Source organism: Triplophysa dalaica, chromosome 21 (assembly GCF_015846415.1).
Source record: "Triplophysa dalaica isolate WHDGS20190420 chromosome 21, ASM1584641v1, whole genome shotgun sequence".
In the NCBI taxonomy this organism is placed as follows: domain Eukaryota; kingdom Metazoa; phylum Chordata; class Actinopteri; order Cypriniformes; family Nemacheilidae; genus Triplophysa; species Triplophysa dalaica.
The window spans coordinates 8075002-8095398 of NC_079562.1; the positions used below are offsets into that span (position 1 = coordinate 8075002).

At 37.8% G+C, this 20397-nt stretch overlaps 4 protein-coding genes across 4 annotated transcripts in view; all 4 read right to left on the bottom strand.

Moving 5' to 3' along the window:
* The window catches only part of sulf2a (sulfatase 2a), a 28275-nt gene extending 26121 nt beyond the window's left edge, over positions 1-2154 (bottom strand). Inside the window, exon 1 of the mRNA XM_056735475.1 lies at positions 1666-2154. The gene's annotated coding sequence lies outside the window, so the exon portion shown is untranslated. The remainder of the gene's footprint in view (positions 1-1665) is intronic.
* A 4852-nt stretch (positions 2155-7006) lies between these two features.
* timm17a (translocase of inner mitochondrial membrane 17 homolog A (yeast)) lies at positions 7007-9833 on the bottom strand. Its single transcript, XM_056734823.1, has 6 exons — positions 9741-9833; positions 9011-9110; positions 8837-8900; positions 8223-8351; positions 8031-8141; positions 7007-7943 (listed from the first exon to the last, which is right to left on the bottom strand). The coding sequence occupies exons 1-6, from the start codon at positions 9764-9766 to the stop codon at positions 7873-7875; spliced, it is 501 nt and encodes a 166-aa protein (XP_056590801.1). The 5' UTR covers positions 9767-9833; the 3' UTR covers positions 7007-7872.
* Positions 9834-11000: 1167 nt separating this feature from the next.
* On the bottom strand, positions 11001-16086 carry lmod1b (leiomodin 1b (smooth muscle)). Its single transcript, XM_056734087.1, has 3 exons — positions 15624-16086; positions 13091-14851; positions 11001-12093 (listed from the first exon to the last, which is right to left on the bottom strand). The coding sequence occupies exons 1-3, from the start codon at positions 15891-15893 to the stop codon at positions 12067-12069; spliced, it is 2058 nt and encodes a 685-aa protein (XP_056590065.1). The 5' UTR covers positions 15894-16086; the 3' UTR covers positions 11001-12066.
* A 1401-nt stretch (positions 16087-17487) lies between these two features.
* Positions 17488-20005, bottom strand: shisa4 (shisa family member 4). The gene is made up of 5 exons (XM_056735188.1): positions 19789-20005; positions 18759-18936; positions 18489-18625; positions 17990-18172; positions 17488-17639 (listed from the first exon to the last, which is right to left on the bottom strand). The coding sequence occupies exons 1-5, from the start codon at positions 19844-19846 to the stop codon at positions 17590-17592; spliced, it is 606 nt and encodes a 201-aa protein (XP_056591166.1). The 5' UTR covers positions 19847-20005; the 3' UTR covers positions 17488-17589.
* Positions 20006-20397: the final 392 nt, after the last annotated feature.

Below are 20397 nucleotides of genomic sequence, written 5' to 3' on the forward strand. Positions count from 1 at the left end.
ATGAGGTAGAACTGGTACTGAATCCCAGTCGTATATGCAAATTAACCCTTAATAGCTTCCTCTCGGGAACATAGAAATTGAGATCAAACTTTTTTATTGCTGTCAGAAGGTCCCAAATGAGCAGCTTCATTCAGCTCCAAAGTTACTGCTGAACTACTTTAAAGTATCTTATAAAAGAGAGAGAATTTTTTGCATGTGTGAAAAAATACAGCCAGGCTAAACTCACACAGCTTCAGTCTCAGGACCCAAAGCAGCATGCCATTCATTAGCCTTTGCGTGTACTACATGTTGTAGGACCGGTCCACAGCTCAGGTTCAGACAGCTGCAGAAAATAGGCCAGTTGATGTGGGGCTGAATGGAGCCAGTGAACATTAAATAATAAATGATTGATCTCTGAGCCTCCATCACCTCTGACATTACCTCATAGCCTCACACAGCAAATACAAGAGCGTTGTTACTAATGAATATTTAACCCTATGGATCTCTAGAACTCAATTCATTTCAGAAACCTGCTCAACCGAGAGAGTTACTCTCTATAAAACATGCAGAATGAGTCATACAGCCTTTTATGATGGTGACGACTCAAGATACTTTTGGTGAAGCCCTCAAATGGTCCAAAACAAACTGTGTCTGAAACAGTTGAAGTATGAAACAGGCCATTCAAAATGCAACATGAACACATGCATGAGGGATGAATTGTTGAGATATAAAACACAAAGATATCTTTTATAGCTCCGGAGATTGTCAAGTTTTCAGTTGTTTTTTATTTAAATGTAAAATGTCTCAGATGTTTCTCATTAAATTGCGTAGGAGAAATAAAAACAGAAGCAAATGAGACAATTGTGATTCCATACGTAAAGTATTTTGGATTTGGGTCAATTTGATGAGAAAATTTGGAGTTCATTTTAAAATCTTCAATAATATAGATTTTTAAATGCAGACTTGTCAGATCTGAGCTTATTGTTGAGATCTCTAATCGAGACATTTTTGAGATTTCGGGGTCTTGAATCAAGGGAAATGAGCAAGATTAGTGCGTTTTAGCAAATGTTTCTTTTAACGTTTGTCTCTATCTAATCTCATCAATGTTTAGGAGAAATAATTTAGATTTTACTTTGAAAATGTGGCAAATGTGGTTAGAAAATATGGTTTAAAAGGAATGAAGGAATCTCACTTTACACCTACTAAAGTATAGTTCAAGGGAGATATAACTCCTCAACCGGATGGATCAAAAGATTTACTCACCCTCTATTTGTTATAAACCCATATTAATTATTCTCACAAAAGAAGACATTAATGAAAGATTAAAGAATGATATATTAGAGAATGACATCCTCAGTTTTCCTTTGAAATAATTTTCGTATCTTTCTTTGAGTCAACTTTTTTTTGCGTGAATTGAATGTGAAAATTCATTTTTTTACTTGGATAGTTTAACAATTTACCACAAAATGCACCGGTGCATCAATAGTAATTTTTAAAATGCAAGATATAAATTCAACTGAGATTGCTAGCCACGCAAACCCCCTTCATATAGATTTGTGCACCTTAAATTCCGGAGAAAGTCAAAGAAGATCCACAACAATTCAACAATGGAGAAATACACCTGTGCATGCTTTTCACAGCAGATTGTGATAGTACCAAGCTGAATTGAGGCACAAAGGCACTTACCTCACTGATGCCCACCTCCTCTGAAGCGACACAGGAATCCTTCCCAAGCAACAAAGCAACTAGAGGAGTTGAGCGTGATGATTCGTCACCTGTTCAGTCCACACCAGACCACCTATGACTCGGCTCCCCCTTTGCCAGCCGTGCGAGTGGGCTCTCATAGCTGGTCCCCTGATATAGACACACTGAGAGGTTAAAAGAAGGAGGCGTGGTTCAGTAGGAGATAAATAAAAGAGGGCGGGAATGGAAAGAAGTCCCTCAATCTACAATTCAATTCGGTCCACTCCCACTCGCCAAACACACTCTTTCTGTTTCCTTCACACAGTTACTCTTCCCCTCATGCATATTAACACGTTCCCGTTTGCCTCATTGAAACACAACGAGTGAAACACTATCACTCTCTCTCATCGCTATCCACGCTCTCCCTCAGACTATTTCCCAGTCTTTCTGAGAGTCTCTCCGAGCCAGTATTCATACGGCGGCAGTGTGACTGAATCAGGGCAGCTCTAGCCATCTGTCGGAGCCTCAGAGGTTCACCCATTCACATGGCTTCTAAAGCTGCGAGCCTGCCGGAGAGGAGAGAAAAGAAGGGGAGGGGATATGGGATCAATCTTGGAGCAGGAGGGCAGGGGACTGGATCGCAGCGTACAGAGACAGTATTTATTGAGTTGGCAACTATCAGAACCAGAGCAGAGAGCTGTTAACAGGGGCACGGATAAATGGCAAAGTTGAGTGGTCCAAGAAACAACAAAACAACAACAAAAAAGAGCGGACACAATCAGATGCATACAGATGAACCTAAAGACTAAATAAATACATAGACTGTTGTTTGTATAAGGAAACCAATATTCAGCACATAGCTACTGTATCCAGATCTTGACATCATACAATTGCCTCGTTTTTCAAAATGCTGTCACGTTGTGTGAATTGAGAGAAAAACTGATAAAAGCCACACACTCACCTGCTCACCAAGCAAGGCGTGTGTCCCTATACATCTCTGTAATAATGTCAGCAACGCGTATATTGGTTTACTAGCAGCCATCATCTCTCACAATAAAAGTCCCACTGTCACGTATCCGCACCCTCAGGAGTCCCGCGATGAAATCAGTCACTGTCTCCGGGATGCGCTCATGATGGATGCCTCTGTTTATTTGCGTTTGCAGGTTATTTATTTGCACAGAAGCACAAATGATCAGAAGACATCTAATCACTCATCCACCCCCTCAGACACACACTCCTCAGAGGCTGTAGGCAGCGTTATTATTGTTACCTATATGAAACTTGAGTTGCAGTTAAACTTTAAAGTTTTCTTAAAGTTTTGCTAACGTCAAACGGATTAAAATTTAATTATGAAGCGAAATATGAAATGCACAACAATATTTGGTAATATATTTGTGCAATAAATGAGATAGAATAGAGATTAAAAAAAATAAGGTGTTTAAGGTTCAAAAGTTTGGCTCGGAGAAATGTTTCAGGAGAGACACTAGTAGGAGGGCAACTAGACCAGCTCTTGAGACGGACATGTTTTCCAATGAGGAAAAGACATGCACACAAACGGTTATGTCTGAATGTTAAAACATGATTTATTAAGGCTCGTTTTCTCAGGAGGAAAAAGATGTTGTCTGGATTCAGATCAGTGCATACTGCATTCTGTTCCTCAGCACAGAGAAAGGTGAGCAGGTGTCAAAATTCCTCCTGAGGAGTGAGGACACATTTTGTACTTCATAGAATGTAAAGCTTTGACCGAGTGAGTTTGAAAAAGTCACCTTTTGGTAAATTTGTTGAAAACATCCACTACGTTACCAATTGAGTGTTTAATTCATTTTTCTTCAATCTACAGACGTTTTCAGCGGCAACAACATAAACAAACGTTGTGTGACCGCTTGGCCAGTGGCCCAAACTTAACTTCCGGTAGACCTCCGCAAAGAATTAATAAGTGTCGAGTATTTTTAATATAGTTTAATACAATTAATTTACAATAAAATATGAACACACATTATTTAAAATATAAATTCAATATAAATAAATTGTTATAATATAACAAAACACAGAAGGTAAGTTAACTTTGGGACATGCGCGTGCAATTGCCTAGTCTTAAATGTTAAAATTCAGTTTTGTAGATCAAAAAGCATACGGATAACCCTACAGAACTGTAGATTAAATGTTGTGCTGCTACATACTTTGATTTGTATGGTTTCAAAGACTTGACGATTTTGCTATTTATCTAAAATGTTTTATCAAACAATATACTGTTTACATGTGTAAGCTACATTTATTTTGCATTTTCAACATCCACTGGCCTTCAGCTCAAAGCCACGTTTGGATCTTGTGAGCATCGTTGTTCACTCCACAAATAAATAAGGCTGAATAATGTTTGCTCTGATTTTCCAAAAAGACGACTATGTTCCATCCTGCTGGGCCATTGTCCTTGGCAAGGACTCAGCATTGAAATGAATGTGTTTCTCTCCATGCAGCGTGTTCCTTACTGATAAAAACGTCTGCTGTCAGCTCGGGTCTGAGAGGGAGAGGACTTTGTGCAAATTAGACTCTCTATCTTTGAAAGCAGTCCATTCTCTATGGCCATTTTATTTTTGTTCAGGTCTGAATCCCTCCTCCATCACCCCACGTTGCCTCTTCTAAACTGCCTCTCTTTTATTATTTCAGACGGCTGAAAGGGCGTCTCTATCCATCAGTTGATGCCCTTGTGGTCACCATGGCTACGTTAGGGTAAGATCTGCCCATTACAATAGAAGTGAATGGTGGTGCCTTAAATATTTAGGGAAAACACAGACGTTTGAGAAGCAAGGGGATTACTGCTACTACTATGTATTTCTCCTGACTTTGTAAAATTATAAGGATTAAGGAATGCCAATTTATATAGTCCCTATAGATTAGCAATGACTATTATTTAAAATGTAAAAAATCTGAGACACAATTCACTTTATATACACTTAAACACAATTCATGTATACAAGTCACAACCACAAAAGGGTCCAAACTCTCTTCCAAATGTCTCAGCATAAAAACAAAATCTGCCACATACCTCATTAAATACACAGCATTCCAACAAACAACTTAGAAGTCATTATCACTGACAGCAATAATGTCTATTGTACATCATACTGTCAAGTCTAATTCTATTCTGTCTTATTGTTCCACAAGCCACTATTCACTTGACAGACTCAGATTAAAGACATAAATAGTTAATATGATATTTATGAACTGCTGATTTTTCTCTGCAATTGCCTGCAAGTTTCACAGCATGATTATATTTCATTCATGAGTGTGCAACATCTGTGAATATGTCATTCGTCCCGACATGAGTTAAGGACAGATGTCTGCGGGAAAAAGATGCATTGCTGAGTCAGTAAAGATGTGAAAGATTCACTATTAGCTGCATTTCTGAAATTGTGATCATTTTTAACTGTTCACCACCTAATAAAAATTTGGCATGTCTATGTGCTTTCTGATCATAGCAAGGCACCAGAATTCACTGTCGGTTTTACAAGTTGTAGTAAGTGTACAACTGGTGGTAAAGCCTCCTGGAGCTGTATATCCATGCAGACAAAAAGGGCCTCCGGGTCTCTGATGGAGAAGAAACGTGTTTACAGCGGCATCTAATTAGGGCTCTTTGATAGTCTGTTACTTGATGCTCATCTCACATACTAAACAGTGTCCAACTGTGTTTGTAAGGCATATATGCGTCATCTAAGATTCACAGACAGTCACTATAGGAGCCTTTCTTACTTTCAGACAGTTCTGCTTGGATTGGCATCTAGTTCTTGTATACCTCATTTATCGAATTCACACACACCACAACTCAAGCATAAGTGTAGGAGTCTTTCAACAGAGATCTTGAGTGCCTGTTCAGTGCTCTTGTAAACAATCGAGAACTTTTCGCTCCCACAGTGTCTTGAATTATAAATCTCGATGCTTTCTTGGACATGTGTAGATTAGCAACCAGTAGTGTTGGCCGAGTTTTTTTGCACGAAATTTTGACCTTCTTCCCAGCACTGTCCACAAACCAAGTTGCAGGCAAGCGGGACAAAGCAGTAAAGGCTAAAGGCCCAGAGCCTTTTATAGGAGACATGCTGTCACTGAATGAAAAAAAGTTGGAGTTCAAATAAAAGTCAAGCCAAACCACTTGAATCTTTGACTGCTGAGTCAAAGGGTCATGGATAATCACTGGTTTGGGAAGAGAAATGACTTGAGGTTGTAGTAGGGACTTTGAAGAATCAAATGAAACCAATGAAGACAGCCTATGACTTTCTCAACTTTGCAGATCATTGGAATAAAAACAAACTTATAAATAGTCTGAAAGGGCATTGTAAGAACACGCAGAAAAAGAACATCGATCAAGCAACAAGAATAAAAGATACTGAGGCTACACTGTGAGAATTTGGCACACTGATAATTCAACAAATCTGAAAAGCAATATTTTCACTCAACATCATTCCTATCTATTTTACCTTTGTGTTTATCTAGTTCTGTACAATTTTCACAATTCAACACTGGAAAAAAAAACCTTACTGAGCACGTTTGTCCTGTTTTCCAGTACGAATATCTGAAAATTTCGAAATCCAGATTTGCTTGTTGAGGAAAGTGACCCAAGATATTTATTCTTGTTTTAAGAAAGAACATTAAGGCCCAATTTCACAAAAACAAGGCTTTAATTTATGCAAGGACTAAATTAGTACCAATAGGATATTTAAGTTACATTTAAAACATTCATTTTAGTCTGGGATAAGCGCTTGTACACCGGACGCGACAGGCCACATGACATCCTATCCATTGTGGAAAAAATGTTAAATTATAATTGGTTCTAATGTCTTTTGTCGTGCTGCGTCGGTGGAGTCCGTTCTTAAGCCTTGTCTATGAAACCATATGCTTATGTTTAAAACAAGGCACATTTCTTGAAACAGGACTACATTTTCCTTATCAAGTTAATATTTCTTGATTTAAGAATTTTTTGATATTTGTACTGCAAAACATGAAAAGGTACTGAAAAGTTCAAGAGTCATTCAAGGAATCCTGCACTTTTTGGCCTTTCAAAATAAAAGTGTATATCTTAAGCCGTAAGGTATAAAAAAAATGCTTACATTTATACAAGCAAAAAATTTGAAAGCTGGCACTGAAATTTTGTTCCAGTTTACAATTACTCTATGTCTACATTGTACCTCCCTCTAGTGGACAATATTGGTTACATTGTATTGCATAAATTCGATTGCATACTATACCTATTTTTAATTGAATTGATTGACTAACTGTTTGAAAGGTAATGTAGTTTTACATTAAATATAATTATCATATTCTTTGCCAAATGTTAACAATGTAGCAAAAACAGTCCAGCACAATAGTACTTTATTTATGTTTCTCAGCTTCGCCTCATAAACCCACCAGATGAAGAGCTAGATTCTGTCCATTCACTTTCTTTCTGATGCAACCTTGTCTGATAAAATCTCTAATATTTACTGTAGAGTACGATTTCAAATACAATATAACTTAACATCTTGAAATCGAGTTGTACTTTTACAAAATAAATAGCTACTTCAAAAAGTAAACTATGATGAATTATACTCTGCATGTGGAGGTTTGGACAGGGGCAATCAAATAAAAATTCAGCTATGTATTGAAGATCGTGTTACAGCCTATGAGAATGTTTACATTAAGGCAAAAAATCAGTGCACAGGCAAGTAATAAACTCTCATTCAATGCAGACACACAATATAATTGATGCATTCACACACACATATACACTTTATAAAGCAAATTGGTAAGGGCTCAACACAAACAACCTTGCACAAACTAGACAGTATATCTACTGCTTAATTTATCAAGCATTACCACCTGTGCCAGCATCACCATAATGTCAACAGTCAATGGCGCAAAACCTATCGAACAACAACTGGGAATATGTGGATCAAAAACATGGGGCTGTTTTCAATTGATTTCCTTTGACTTAAATAGGGTGACCAAGGGGCCAATGACGCGGTTGAGAATAACACAAAGCATACCGCAGACAAACACAAAAACAGCAACTACAGTGTTTGCCCTTCATATTTCTCTCATCACAGTCATTCGTTGTTTGTTTTATGGTGGCAATCGGCAATGCTGTTTGGAGGAATGAGAGTCACACATGTCCTCGTTTTTAACTTCAGTGTCTCAGATGAGTTCATGGAATAAGAAAAGGCCTTAGGTTTCAAAGGCTTCTCATTGGTACTGTCTATAGTCCCCAAATGAAGAAGCAGGCATTGGAGCAGGCTCTTCTGCAAACTGTGGACCTGGAGAAAAAAGACGTTGTTGGTCTAGCCATTTCGATTCACATATTAAAATATGCACTGTGATTCATTCTAACTGGGCACACTTACCAGTTGGGAATTGTGATGAGGCAAACCTGGTGAGCAGAATTCCTGCACCTTCTATTAATGCAAGCAGTATACCTCCCATTGCTGCTGAGCCAACCATTGCCACAGGCCCATCTGTAACACCACAGAGATGTTTAATACCCTAAAAACCACATAAACACAAACCAGACTATCCACCTTTGGGACTTGACTTACTTCTCGCTGCTAAAATTGCTCCTGTCATCGCTCCACTTGTGATTGAGTTCCAGGGGTCCTCTTTACCCCTCACCTTCACCAGCCCGCAGTCGATCATGGAGAAAAGTCCACCCCACACAGCAAAGCTCCCTGGCCATAAGGGAAAATGTCAAACGTTTTTAAATGTTATACATATTTGCATGTTCATGGACAAAACATAACCAGTCTAAATGTTGACGATGAGTACAGTTTTTTTCATTGGTGGTATCTATTTAATGATATTTAACATATCGTCAACGTTGAACTGAAAGCCTGTCTTTGATAATGCCATTAACAGGAAATGAAGGAAAAATATATATATATTCAACACTGTTGCCAAAGTTGACAAGCACTTTAAATAATTGTATTGGGTACACATTTGCAAAACCCACAGACATACATTAAGGGTTACCAGTAATTTATTAATGAAAAAATTAGCTAATAAAAATTGAGCTATGTGGTTTCAGTCCGAACGCAACTATGAATGAAACGGTGTATAGCGAACACCTTATTTAATGTCTTCATCTTTATTTATTTATTTATAACTATCTTTACATAATTTTGGCACGTATGCGACAACAAAACTTGAACTTTACCTCCTAGCTGTGGTGCCCTGGTCCGAATAGCAGTCAAACTACCTCTCAGTCTGTGATTCATGCCCTGAAAGATTAAAAACACCATGTGCACCAGAAGCAATACAGAAAGTTCAACTTCAAATAACTGTAAAACTGCCAGCAGAAGTTTATTCAGCGGCAAAGAGGATCACTTACACTAGGAGAGTTTCTAAAGCCTTTAACTGCCTGAAAGACCCCTCCACCGATGACCCCCATAGTGAAAGCACCACCACAGTCGTCCACTATCCTCCAGGGGCTGAGAAACAGTACAGGTCGTGATGATAAGGTCAATCAAAACAAAACTCTCAGTAATGATACTGTTGAACTGTTGTAAACAAAAGTACTGTCTGTACAATGATTGCATCAAATAGACATACTATAGGACTCACCTATTATATTTTAATCGAATTCATTTATATTTAGCATTTTAAAGAGAAGCATTCTTATGTTACGAGATACATTTTTTTTTAAAACGAGATAAACAATCAAATAAATGAGTTACTTGCGTAACGAGTTATTGCTGGTCATGTAACAGACGAAGGTACAGACGTACTCACAGGATTACAAACGTATAAACGTGTAATACATTTTTTCGTACACTTTAAAATACCCCAGTATAAAAGATGAATAATAATCTCAATGTAACGACAAAATTCACTGTTATCAAATGCCGACAGAGCAAGGTCATGTGCCAGACTGACAGCATGAAGCCTGTAAATGTTACTGAAGGACATGAACCTATGTAACAAGCAAACATCGCACTACTTTAACAATATCTCCAACGTCAAACAGTCTGGCTACAAATATCAGATTTTACATATGAAGATTTATTCTACTCGTTCTGCTTAATGTAAAAAGCAGTTTTTATTTGAAATTGTCGGCTTACCAAGGCTCTCTCGCGTACTCCTCCATTTTGTTTTTCCTGTTCTTGCTGACGTAATCAGACACGTGCAGCTGCGGATGACATCCGTTTTCTTCGCGTGCTCTCTTTTTTGGCTTATTTTCTCCTTGTCGCAGTATAAAACTCCCTCTAGTGGCGGTGTTTGGTTGTTGCACTTAAACGGGACATAGACAGGTCTACCAACCTACTGCGATGTTCAAAATAAGATACGATTGAAAACTTAAATTTTCTATCGAGATTTTCAATTCTACATCTTCCAGAGATTCTCTTTATTTTAAAAACTCAGAGTGAAAAAAATCTAATTCATATTTATATCTCAGATCTCCAAGAATGCATTAAAACACAAGAATCTCTCTCTTTCCATGAGGCCTATGTCTCCTACAATCGTAACTCTCATAGTCAGACAGGCTGTTGGCTATGGTCTTATTATTAGGAAGGGGAAAGGAATGAGATGCAGACTGAGGTTGTATTGAGAAATTACCAAATATAGGCATTTCATGAGAACTTAGGGGTTAGTCGAGGGCCATCAAAATATAAACTAGCTTGCTGTGGTTACAATCAACAGACTGAGTCCATTTCTAAAGGGATAAACAACATACCTTTGAGCAAAAGACACTTGTGCTACATGGTGCTTTTGTCTTGTACCATCTAAGCATCTGACACTTCACAGAAGAGCAAAAATTTACAATAAAATACTATTTGTGACTATAAGTGCTAAACATAACAACAAGGATGGTGTTACATTGCATTGTATTCGTCGATACATTGTATCCATTGATGTGTGAAACTGAAGATCCCACTTGACTCTCAATGTAATTTTGCTCTGCTTTGTTTTTTTCTTACCATCCTACATAGTAGTGTACATGTATTGTCCTTTATTCTAGCGAGCCAATGAGCTAATGAGCAGAGAATTGCATTAGATAATGCATTAGATCACTGGCTTTCCATGCCCAGTGAACACTTGAACTGGATAGGCCTTTATTAGGATTTGTTTGACGTTCAGATTTGATCATTATATCTAGGTTTTGAACTCGCATGCACTTGTTTATTCAAACACCTATAAAAATTTAATTGCAATGTCCTCATAAAATTACTCATTGAAAACGAGAGAAATAAATAATAAATACAATGCCTGTTGGAATTCCATTGGGTTACATAATTATATGATCTTTATGAAGTTTGACTTGAAATAGGCCTGAAGGCTTCTGATTTAGTTCAAAAAGAAAATCTGCTTTTGTTGGTATATAACTTTATCAGACAAATTTATTAGAACACACAAAAGGAAATATTTTATAATTTTCACTTTTCCAGCTGAAACCTGATGTAAGATGAGTGTAACTCACACATATCGTGCTTGATACTTAGGGTAGAACGTTCTGTTAAAATCTTCCACAGCTCTGCTCTTCAGAAGACTGAGATCATTTTTGTACATACATTTTGTAAGCATAAAAAAACATTGAATTGTCTTGAAGCATGTGAGGTACAATAAACAAATGTGCAGAAATTCACCTGTAAAATTACAAACAGATGGTTAAAAATTATGCTTGACAGTGATTAACATTTTTCTGCAAGACATGGCTTCAAAGGAAAACTCAAAATAAATATTTGTTAAAAATGTTTATGCAGTTGCATCCACATAGAAGAGTGTCCATCCATGCATCATCTCTCCCTTTCCCCTAAGTGCTTTATTATAAACATTTGACTCGGCACCCCGGTTTTAACTATAATTTGTATACTTTGTATTTTCAAAGAAATAGTAATTTCATATGTTTTGGGATTCTAGTTTTATGCTGGGATCAGTGAGAAACGCACTGAAGTGCAGATAATTTTTTCTTTCATTCATTAATACAGTTAGGTGTAAAATCCAATTCTATGGCAGAAACAAACCACACAAGCATCTTTCATCATCCACACATGCTGTACCACACACACACACACACACACACACACACACACACACACACACACACACACACACACACACACACACATTCATCTATCATTGATTCATTTAGTGCAAATGACAAGCAAGGCATCAACTCTGCAGTTCCCTAGACCATTTCAGCCTCTGAGCACCTGTGACTACACCGTGCTTTAATCATTTCTATAGTCCAGTGTATTTTATACAGAGACTCCTGGGCAGAAGCTGTGCATCCAATGGAATATTACATTATATGAGTCCTCGCCTATCTTCCATACCATAGGGCAGAATAAGACTTTTTAGGGAAGATTCTGAGCGTTGATCTTCTCAAGGTCTGTGAGATGTCTGTTCTTTCATTCCTGACGTTTTTACTCATTTTCATCTGACCACTTATTGCAAAAGCTTTGGTACTGTAACCTGTAAAAACATAAAGAGTTAAACATGCTCATAAACAAATACAAAGAGCACTACATCACCAGTCAAAAGTGACATGGAGTTGATATCTTGGCTTTTTATTTAAATATATTAATAAAGATGTTTTAAAAACGTTGTCTTTATGTTGCATTCTGATACTTTGGTTATAAACTGAAGCTCAGCTTTAAGGAGGCTTAAAATCTTCTCAGAAATATTACACAAGAGGATTCAACAAATATTAATAATATATAAAACAGTTGTCAATGTTTACTTGAGCTTTTTGTTTTCTATGCATTTGTAATAAAACCCACATATGCTGTAGTTTGCTTTTTTGCCAAATCTTTTTGGACAATAAATACCTTAAAAGTTTAGTGTTTTGTCCGTATAATCAAAACACATCATCTTTTGCCTAATCAGAACTGCGTGAGCATTTAAAGGAGCAATGTGGAGATTTTAGCGGCATCTAGTGGTGAGGTTACGAATGGCAACCAATGGTCACTCTTCCTCCCTCCCTTTCGAAGCACTATAGCAACTGACACAGGACAAACATGTCTACACATTTTTGCTTCTATGCTGAAGGAGATAACATATATACGAAACATTCTCTGTAGAGTGGTTTGTCTGTTTAGAGCTACAATAGAAACAACAAGGCTAATTCAATGTGAGGGAACCTGCTGTGTATGAAGATAGAAATAGCGAATTCTAATAAAATGACAACGCTTCATTATATAGGGTCTTTTACACCTCTGAAGACAGTTATGTATATTATATTTCATTTCTGTTTCTGTTTCTGTTTCTAGATCCTCCAAAAAATGACACACAGCACCTTTAATGCAAATATAATTGTACAAATACACCCTCGGACATCGCTTCTGGCCACTACTGTTTAAACAAATACACATTTCATTAGTATGACATAATTTATACAAACTTCTCTGTTTTTGAATTCATCTTAAAGCTACAGGACGCTTGTTTTGATCAAAATTGATAAAATTTTTACCTTTTTGAGCAGTTTGATATTACTGCCCCTAATGGAAGATAGAAGTTGGTCCCTTGAGTTTTGAGTTCCACCTCTTCCACCCGTCTTATCCTCCAGCTTCCTCTTTGAAACCGGTGTGAGGGAGTTCTTCAAAAAGTCTCCATCCAGCATTGGAGGCGGAGGTGGTGGTGGGCCTCCAGGTGGTGGAGGAGGAGGTGGTCCACCCCCAGGTCCGCTACCTCCTTTTTTATGCCTCAGCTTAGGTGATGGAGCAGGTGATGGTATGGGAGATGGTAGAGGAGATGCTTTTGGAGATGCTTTTGGGGAACCTTTACTAAAGCCAGTTTTTGGAACCTCTAATGAGTCCTTCTTATCTCCTGCTCCTTGTGCTTGGGCTTGTTTTTGTTCCTGAAGCCTTTTTTGCCTCTGACGGTCCATATTGCGACTGAGAATATTTGTCATTGTCATACGAGGACCAGCCAATTCAAAGTGATAGCCCAGTTTTAGAAGAGTTGTATTCTCTTTCAAGATTTTGGTCATCTCCATCTCTGACTTTCCTCCAATTATGTGTCGTTGGTTGTGGAAGCGTAGTTCAGTAAGAACGGAGTTGTGCTGGAGGGCGTGGATCAGCGCCATGATGCCTTTGCTTGTTAGTAGATTGGAGTCCAGATTGATGCTAGTGATGCATTTGTTATTGCGTAATGTGTCCGCGATAGCATAAGCCACGTGGTCATCGGCACGGCAGTTAGCTAAAGAAAATGCTTTTATGTGGGTGTTGTTTTTCAAGGCCTCCGCAAACTGAATAAGTGTTTTGGTTTTTATGACCTCGGAATTGTTTACATTGAGTTCAGTCATCCCCAGGTCGTCACGGCGAACTTTCTCCAAATCTTCATCAAACATACTTGCTGACTCATCTTCCTCCTCTTCTACTTTAGTCTTGCTTTTTGAAATCGTGTCTGATATGGAGTTATCAATCTTCTCTTTTGTGGATTCATGAACTTCATTTGCAATTTGATTTTGTTCCTGAACATTTCCTCTTCCCATATCCCTTGAGTTTTCATTGTGTGTTTGCAGCGTCTTCATGTTTTCTTGACCTTTTTCAGGCTCTTTAGTCTCAGCAGGTCTCTTATCTTCCAACACAGGGACCACTTTCTCTTTTCCATTGGACTTTATTTCTTGCTTTTCATCTTTTTCCTTAGTCTCCTCTTTCATCTCGTCTTCAACAACCTGACTCTGCTTTTCTTCTAACTTGGTAGTAGGTCCTTTTGTTTTCACCTCCTCTCTTTTCTTCATCTCTTCCCATCTCTCCTTTTCCTTCATTTCTTTATCCTGTAACCTAGAGATCATTTCCTTTGCTCGGCTGTCTGTAGATTCCCTTTTCCGGACGTCTTCTTTTCTGTTTTTCTCTTTACTCTCCTCCTTTTTCTCTTGCAGCTTGGATATTAATTCTTTAGTTTTGCTACTGCTACTTTCTCTCTTCTCTCTCCTGTCCTTAAGTTTAGAGCCATTGTTTTGTTCTTTCTCCTTGATGTCTCCTTTTCTCTCACTTTCCTCATCCTTCTTGGAAAGAGAGACAAATTTATCATCTTTGTTCCCCTCTACCACTCTGCTATTCCTGTCCTCCATTTTAACATCACATTTAGGAACGGAGGAATGGCTGGTGATGCTGGATTGTCGTTGAAGTTCTCCATCTCTGCTATCAGACCTAGAGAAATTATTTTCCTGGCTGAGGCCCATTTTACGGAGATACTCTTGTTTACGGCTTTCCCTCTTCGGCTCCCCCTGAGGATGAAACATTAGTTATAGAGAGCTCGATAACCTGACTACTAGGGTCACATATAAAATAAATATTGGATATTCCTTTGTGCAAGTGGGGTGTTAAGAAATAACATCATAACGTTGAACTCACAGTACGTCACTAGACAGAGACCGCTGCACAAAAGGTGTACGCAGTGCATGCGCACTGAATGTTTACATTATGCATTCAACAGTTGGTTGTTACACAGTGAACATGTAAACTGACACAGTGGCTGAGTGTTTAATTTGTGAGCCAAACTGTTTTGCAGTGGAAAGCTCAAGGCTTGGCAGTCTTGTCCTTAAAAGGCAGTGAGTAAAGGAGCGACCAGCCTAGCAACTGAAGTCTTTAACATATGAACTTTTATCTAAATCTTAGTCGCATTTCTGTTCTTTGTAATGTCCTCAAAGAAAAAATCTTTAATGAAAAAAGAAACAAAAGCCCCATAAAACGTTTGTCTATAAATAATGAAAGCCACTCTGTTGAACTGAAATAGAAAATCCAACCACCCGCTCAAACTGATTTAGAAAAAAGGTCATTTTCACTATAAACATTATAGGCTACAGAAGACGAAAAACTCAACGACTGCCCATCCACAAACACTGACAAAAATATTAAAGCAGCTATATAGTTAATGATTATTTTAATTGATTATTTATTCTTCACATTTCTTTTACGTGAATATATTGACACCAATCGTCATGTTAAGACAAAAAGTCAGATATTTATATTTTTTGTAAATTATTGAAATTTGTATACCTCTGTGGATGGGGTCCTCTGAAAGCTGCCTCTAAAATCATCAGACATGCTACCCAACTGCGAATCCTTTTTAACTGGCGAGGTTTCTTTTCCATCTGTTTGGTCCACGATTATTAATTCACTCGGGTCTGGATCCGGAACGACCGACACTTCTTTCTGCAGCTCCTCCATCTCTTCAGGCGACAGGTTTGACAGTAAATTGTCGAGGTCCGGGTCCTCGCTCACCTGTCTCCCGGTTTTAGTGAGCCCCCTCACCTTCCTCCTGGACATAGTGGCGTTGAATGAAGGATTTCCAAAAACTTACCAAACTTGTAACAGATATCCAAATTTTGATGTGGCCTTTATTTTTTGAATAAATCCATGAATTAACTGCGAGGAGGAGAAAGAAGCCTATTGAAGACCCGCTGGATGTAAAGAGGAAACAAGGCAAGTAACGCGCAGGACGTGATGGACTATCAGCGCAAGTTTGTGGCGCTTGGACATTCCTTGAAATCCATCGCGAGCGCATGACCATATTTAGATGTGGGTACATAGTCCTTTAAAGGCAATTGGGAAGGCATGGTTTACTAAACTCAAAAGCATCCAAGAAACAAACTGTTACTTCCTATTTGTCACCAAAGGAAATCAGGCTTGTAGCACAGACCACTTTTCTTACGTGAAAAAGAATTTGGTTAGTAATATCAGGCGGCTGTACTTTCCAAGAATCATTTGTGGTTCAATGGTACTCAATTAACACGAAAAGTTTCTTATTATTAATAACATCAATCAATTATGAATAACAAGTAATGCCGTTTAATATTGATGCATGTTGATTTCATATAGAGCAACAACCGAGACAGCATTCAAAGTCCAAGCTTTTTTTATTGTAAAAAGACGTCTCGATCAGTCTTTTTCGGATCGTTAGTGCAAACACTAGTATCGTTTACCTTTATTCCAAGTTTAAAACACTTGTTAATGCTCCACACTGTACAAATTTATATCATATATTTGTTTCTTTGTACTTCACATTCCAAAGTGACACATTTGCTGTATATATGTAAAAAAAAACACAGTTAACTATACATTAATTTAAATAACTTACATGTTATTTAAACAGTTAACAAACCATCACAACTAATATTACTGATATGAGATGAGGCGGTAGTAAAAATTATTTCAAAATCAAAACAAATGTACCTTAAATGAATCTGACAAATGATTTCAACATTTAAGAAAACAATAATTCATATAATTTACCATTTAAACGTGTCATCAATTTTACAAATCTACATCAGAAGGCTCTTTAAGGACATAAAGTAAAATAATTTAATGTGAAATTATAATCTGACAGTATTATGAATAATTGTAACTCCTCACGGTTGATCCTGCAAATGTCACTGAATGAACATATCACAAAGTTTTGAGGATACAATGAAAAATAAAATTAATGTTCTTATTTACATACTGCATGTTAGTGTGAACTGTGTACTGCATGACTTTATGCTAATGATGCAGATGACATGCTTGGAATAGCAGTCAAACAAACACATTTAAAGTGATCCAGCAGGGAGAGACACATAAGTAAGTCTATTGCAGTGCAGGTACAACCCTCCTCTTATTTGGCTGAACAGAGATCGAAAGCCCAAAACTGTCAACCTCTTGTCCCTTCTGTATTTTTCAGGCCATCGTTGCCAAGAACATATTTTTTTACTGTCCGTTTCGGAGGGTTTGACAAAACATAATGGCACATACAGCAAAGCGACCCAATCTGTTTAAGGTCTTTTGAGTCTGTGAGTTGCTTGATTTACAAGGGCGAAGGTCTCACGGATTAGTGGTATGTGAAAGCTGTACATCAAAGAAGGAAATGCTGATAAGCGAGGCCATCCAGGGTCAGTTCATGCTTTACTCCACAAATGAATAAATAACACAAATCAAGAGATTCCCAAATTCCCTACAAGGTTCCGCTGTATGGGATATCATTTACTGCTTACACTCCTGCTTTCTCAGTGCCCTGGGGAGGGGAGTATGGTGGGGGAGCTGAAAAGAATAACAATAACACAATTCAGAGAACAATCTCTTATTTCCAAAACGAATCATAGTGTACAAGAAAATTATGTTTTTCAACCAGATTACTTCCAGCAACCCACATTGCTACTATGTGTTTTCCACATGCTATATTACCCAAATATATTACCCAAATAAAAAGCACAGAGATCCACTGATAGTGTGTTGCAGACCATTGTGGACAACAGAAAAAAGCTGTTTATACTTTGCAAATAAGGGGCTGTTACTGAAAGGAGCAGGCTATTATGATACCATTGGCTGTACTATGCAAGGCATCATGTCATGTTTTAACAACCACTATGTGAACTTTAAAAACTGTCTACCTGCTTGACTGTATCCTGCATCAGGAGGAAAAGAAGGATAAGGACCCTGGGGCATCATGGGATAGTGATGAGGGATACCGGGATACTGCTGCACCATTGGATATGCAAGGTAATGTCCAATGGGTTTACCATAAGCATCACACATGGGCTCCACAGGATAGGTGGCCATGGGGATGTGCTGGGCTGAAATTAAGAATCAAGTTAGTAATAAACCGTTGGTCATGCACACATCTCACATCTCTAAAGTCGACATTGCGTTTCATAAAAAAAGGAGAATTCTAATTAAAAGCTGGCGGTTAAATAAATATGTTAGCAAACAATGCAATGCAGTGCCATGGATAAAAACATTTATACGTGCAACTGCACTATCGATTGCCTCTGCAATAAAAAAATGTTATTGTGTATTTTAAAAATGATTTAAACAAAAATAGATCTTCCTTGTTTAATGAATTCAGAATACACGATGACTAGAAAAATGTGTGACTTGTGTTGCGTTTACCTTCATAAAGGGTTCTACCACGTTGCTGTCGGCGCTGGTAAAGATAACAACAGGAACACATGAAGCAACAGACCATGGTTGCTATGGCAGCCACAAAAAGCAGGATGGATGAAGCAATGCCAGCAAGGGTGGAGGGGCTGCGAGGAGGAGGACAGAAAACTTCACTGATGTCATCCAATACATTTTTTTATGGTTTCAGTCGTTTGAGATAACTATCCTTGTTCAAATTCCCTCACAGTCTTTATGTTATGTTGGTGTGCAGTCATATACCTGAGATGGAACAGCATGCAGCGTTTCTGTGCTGCCTCGGTGATCATCTTAAAGCCGTCCAGGCAGCAGTAGCGGTGATGACAGTTCCCGCAGCAGAACGTTATGAGTGGGCAGTCAAAACCATTGTGCCAGGTACCATTTTTGTCCACATACCACAAACAGTCCTCATCTGCACTGACTACACATACAGAATTAAATAAACAAAGGTGGAAAAACCACAGCAAAATGCTAAAACAGGGGAGGATCTTTCTGGCCCATTATCAAATATGTTTAAACCATCCCAAAAAAGTTAAATGATTCTTCAATGACTGCTATTAAGTTGTACCTGCTGTGAATAGAATTTGGGAATGTATTAGTTCCTTATGCAGAATTGCAAAGAGACAGAAACATTAAATATGTGTATAAAGTAATATTCAGTTATGTATTAGTATCATCATCAAACACAGTTGATAAATTACACAGACCGGCTAGTAAAAAACGAAAACCAGTACATTTGTCATTTGAGAAAGTTAAATCCTAAAGCACACATTCATCTTAAACAATCTTAAACATATCCTCTCAAAATCTTGTTGTTATTGTTTTCTTTTCTTTTTAAGCAAAAATGTGTGTCAGATCCCCCCATGTTTAAAAATGTCAAAATTTGTAAATTAGATTTTTGTGACCCACCTACACAGAATAATGCAGTTGTAAACAAATGCAGCCTTATTTGACTTTATAAATTTCGACATTTTGCGCATCAAGAAAATAATCAGAAGTCTGTAACCTTGTTATTCGTAAGGCAACTATGTACATAGATACAAAGTATGTTGCATTATAGAGAAAAAGACTAGATGTATGAGTAATAGGGTCTTTCTACAACATGCTTGTTTACGGCAAACAAAACCTTATAAACGAGCAAACATTTAAAAAGAAATATTGCTACAATCAATACTGCTGGTGATATATATAATAGCGCAATATTAATCTCGTTCACGTGTGAATCATTTCCCCAAACAAGGCCTATGAAGAAACTAGAGCAGCATCGTCTTACCCTGCCAAGCCGAGAAGATAACACAGAAGAGCGGTAGAATTAAAGCGCACAGGGACATCCTCGCATCCACAGCACTATCCGTTAAATCAGATGAAAATTGGTTACATCTGCATCTTCTGAAAAGAAAACTTTAAATGATAACGTCTGCCACGTCTCGTACAGATTACGCAGCTTCGTGATCAACATGCGATCCGTGTTGAATGACACATCGCCCGTGACGCGACACGCCGGGAGGTCGGGTAAGCCCCGCACGCCAATCCTCCAGTACCAGCCTCCTTGTTAGTCAAAATAAATCAAAGAAAATATATTTATCTGAGAGATGCGTTCGCCTTTATGTCGTATAATATATATCATGGATACTAAATTAAGACGTAAAATGAATTGAGTAAATAAATTCAAGTATAAATCGAAGGCTGTTGTCTCTCTCTGCCCTTATGTAACGTACGTTACATTACTGAAATATTGATCTTGCTACACACTAGGTTTATAATGCCAAAAAAATAAAGCTTTGTCTACATATGACACGTTTAAATGTTAAACTACTTTGTTATATTTAAATTTTTGCTCCCTTTTTCTAAAGGCTGTGACATTTGTTAAAAATTCACATTA

Excerpts from the sequence above, each read along its gene's own strand:
- timm17a (XM_056734823.1), bottom strand. The coding sequence starts at position 9,766 with ATGGAGGAGTACGCGAGAGAGCCTTG. Across the intron at positions 8,901-9,010 it reads GCTTTAGAAACTCTCCTAGT|GGCATGAATCACAGACTGAG; the intron begins GTAAGTGATCCT and ends TTAATCTTTCAG. Across the intron at positions 7,944-8,030 it reads CTCATCACAATTCCCAACTG|GTCCACAGTTTGCAGAAGAG; the intron begins GTAAGTGTGCCC and ends TTTTTTCTCCAG.
- lmod1b (XM_056734087.1), bottom strand. The coding sequence starts at position 15,893 with ATGTCCAGGAGGAAGGTGAGGGGGCTCACTAAAACCGGGAGACAGGTG. Across the intron at positions 14,852-15,623 it reads AGAGGACCCCATCCACAGAG|GGGGAGCCGAAGAGGGAAAG; the intron begins GTATACAAATTT and ends TTTCATCCTCAG. Across the intron at positions 12,094-13,090 it reads ATATCAAACTGCTCAAAAAG|GTTACAGTACCAAAGCTTTT; the intron begins GTAAAAATTTTA and ends ATGTTTTTACAG.
- shisa4 (XM_056735188.1), bottom strand. The coding sequence starts at position 19,846 with ATGTCCCTGTGCGCTTTAATTCTACCGCTCTTCTGTGTTATCTTCTCG. Across the intron at positions 18,937-19,788 it reads TATCTTCTCGGCTTGGCAGG|TCAGTGCAGATGAGGACTGT; the intron begins GTAAGACGATGC and ends CTGTATGTGTAG. Across the intron at positions 18,626-18,758 it reads TGCATGCTGTTCCATCTCAG|CCCCTCCACCCTTGCTGGCA; the intron begins GTATATGACTGC and ends TCCTCCTCGCAG.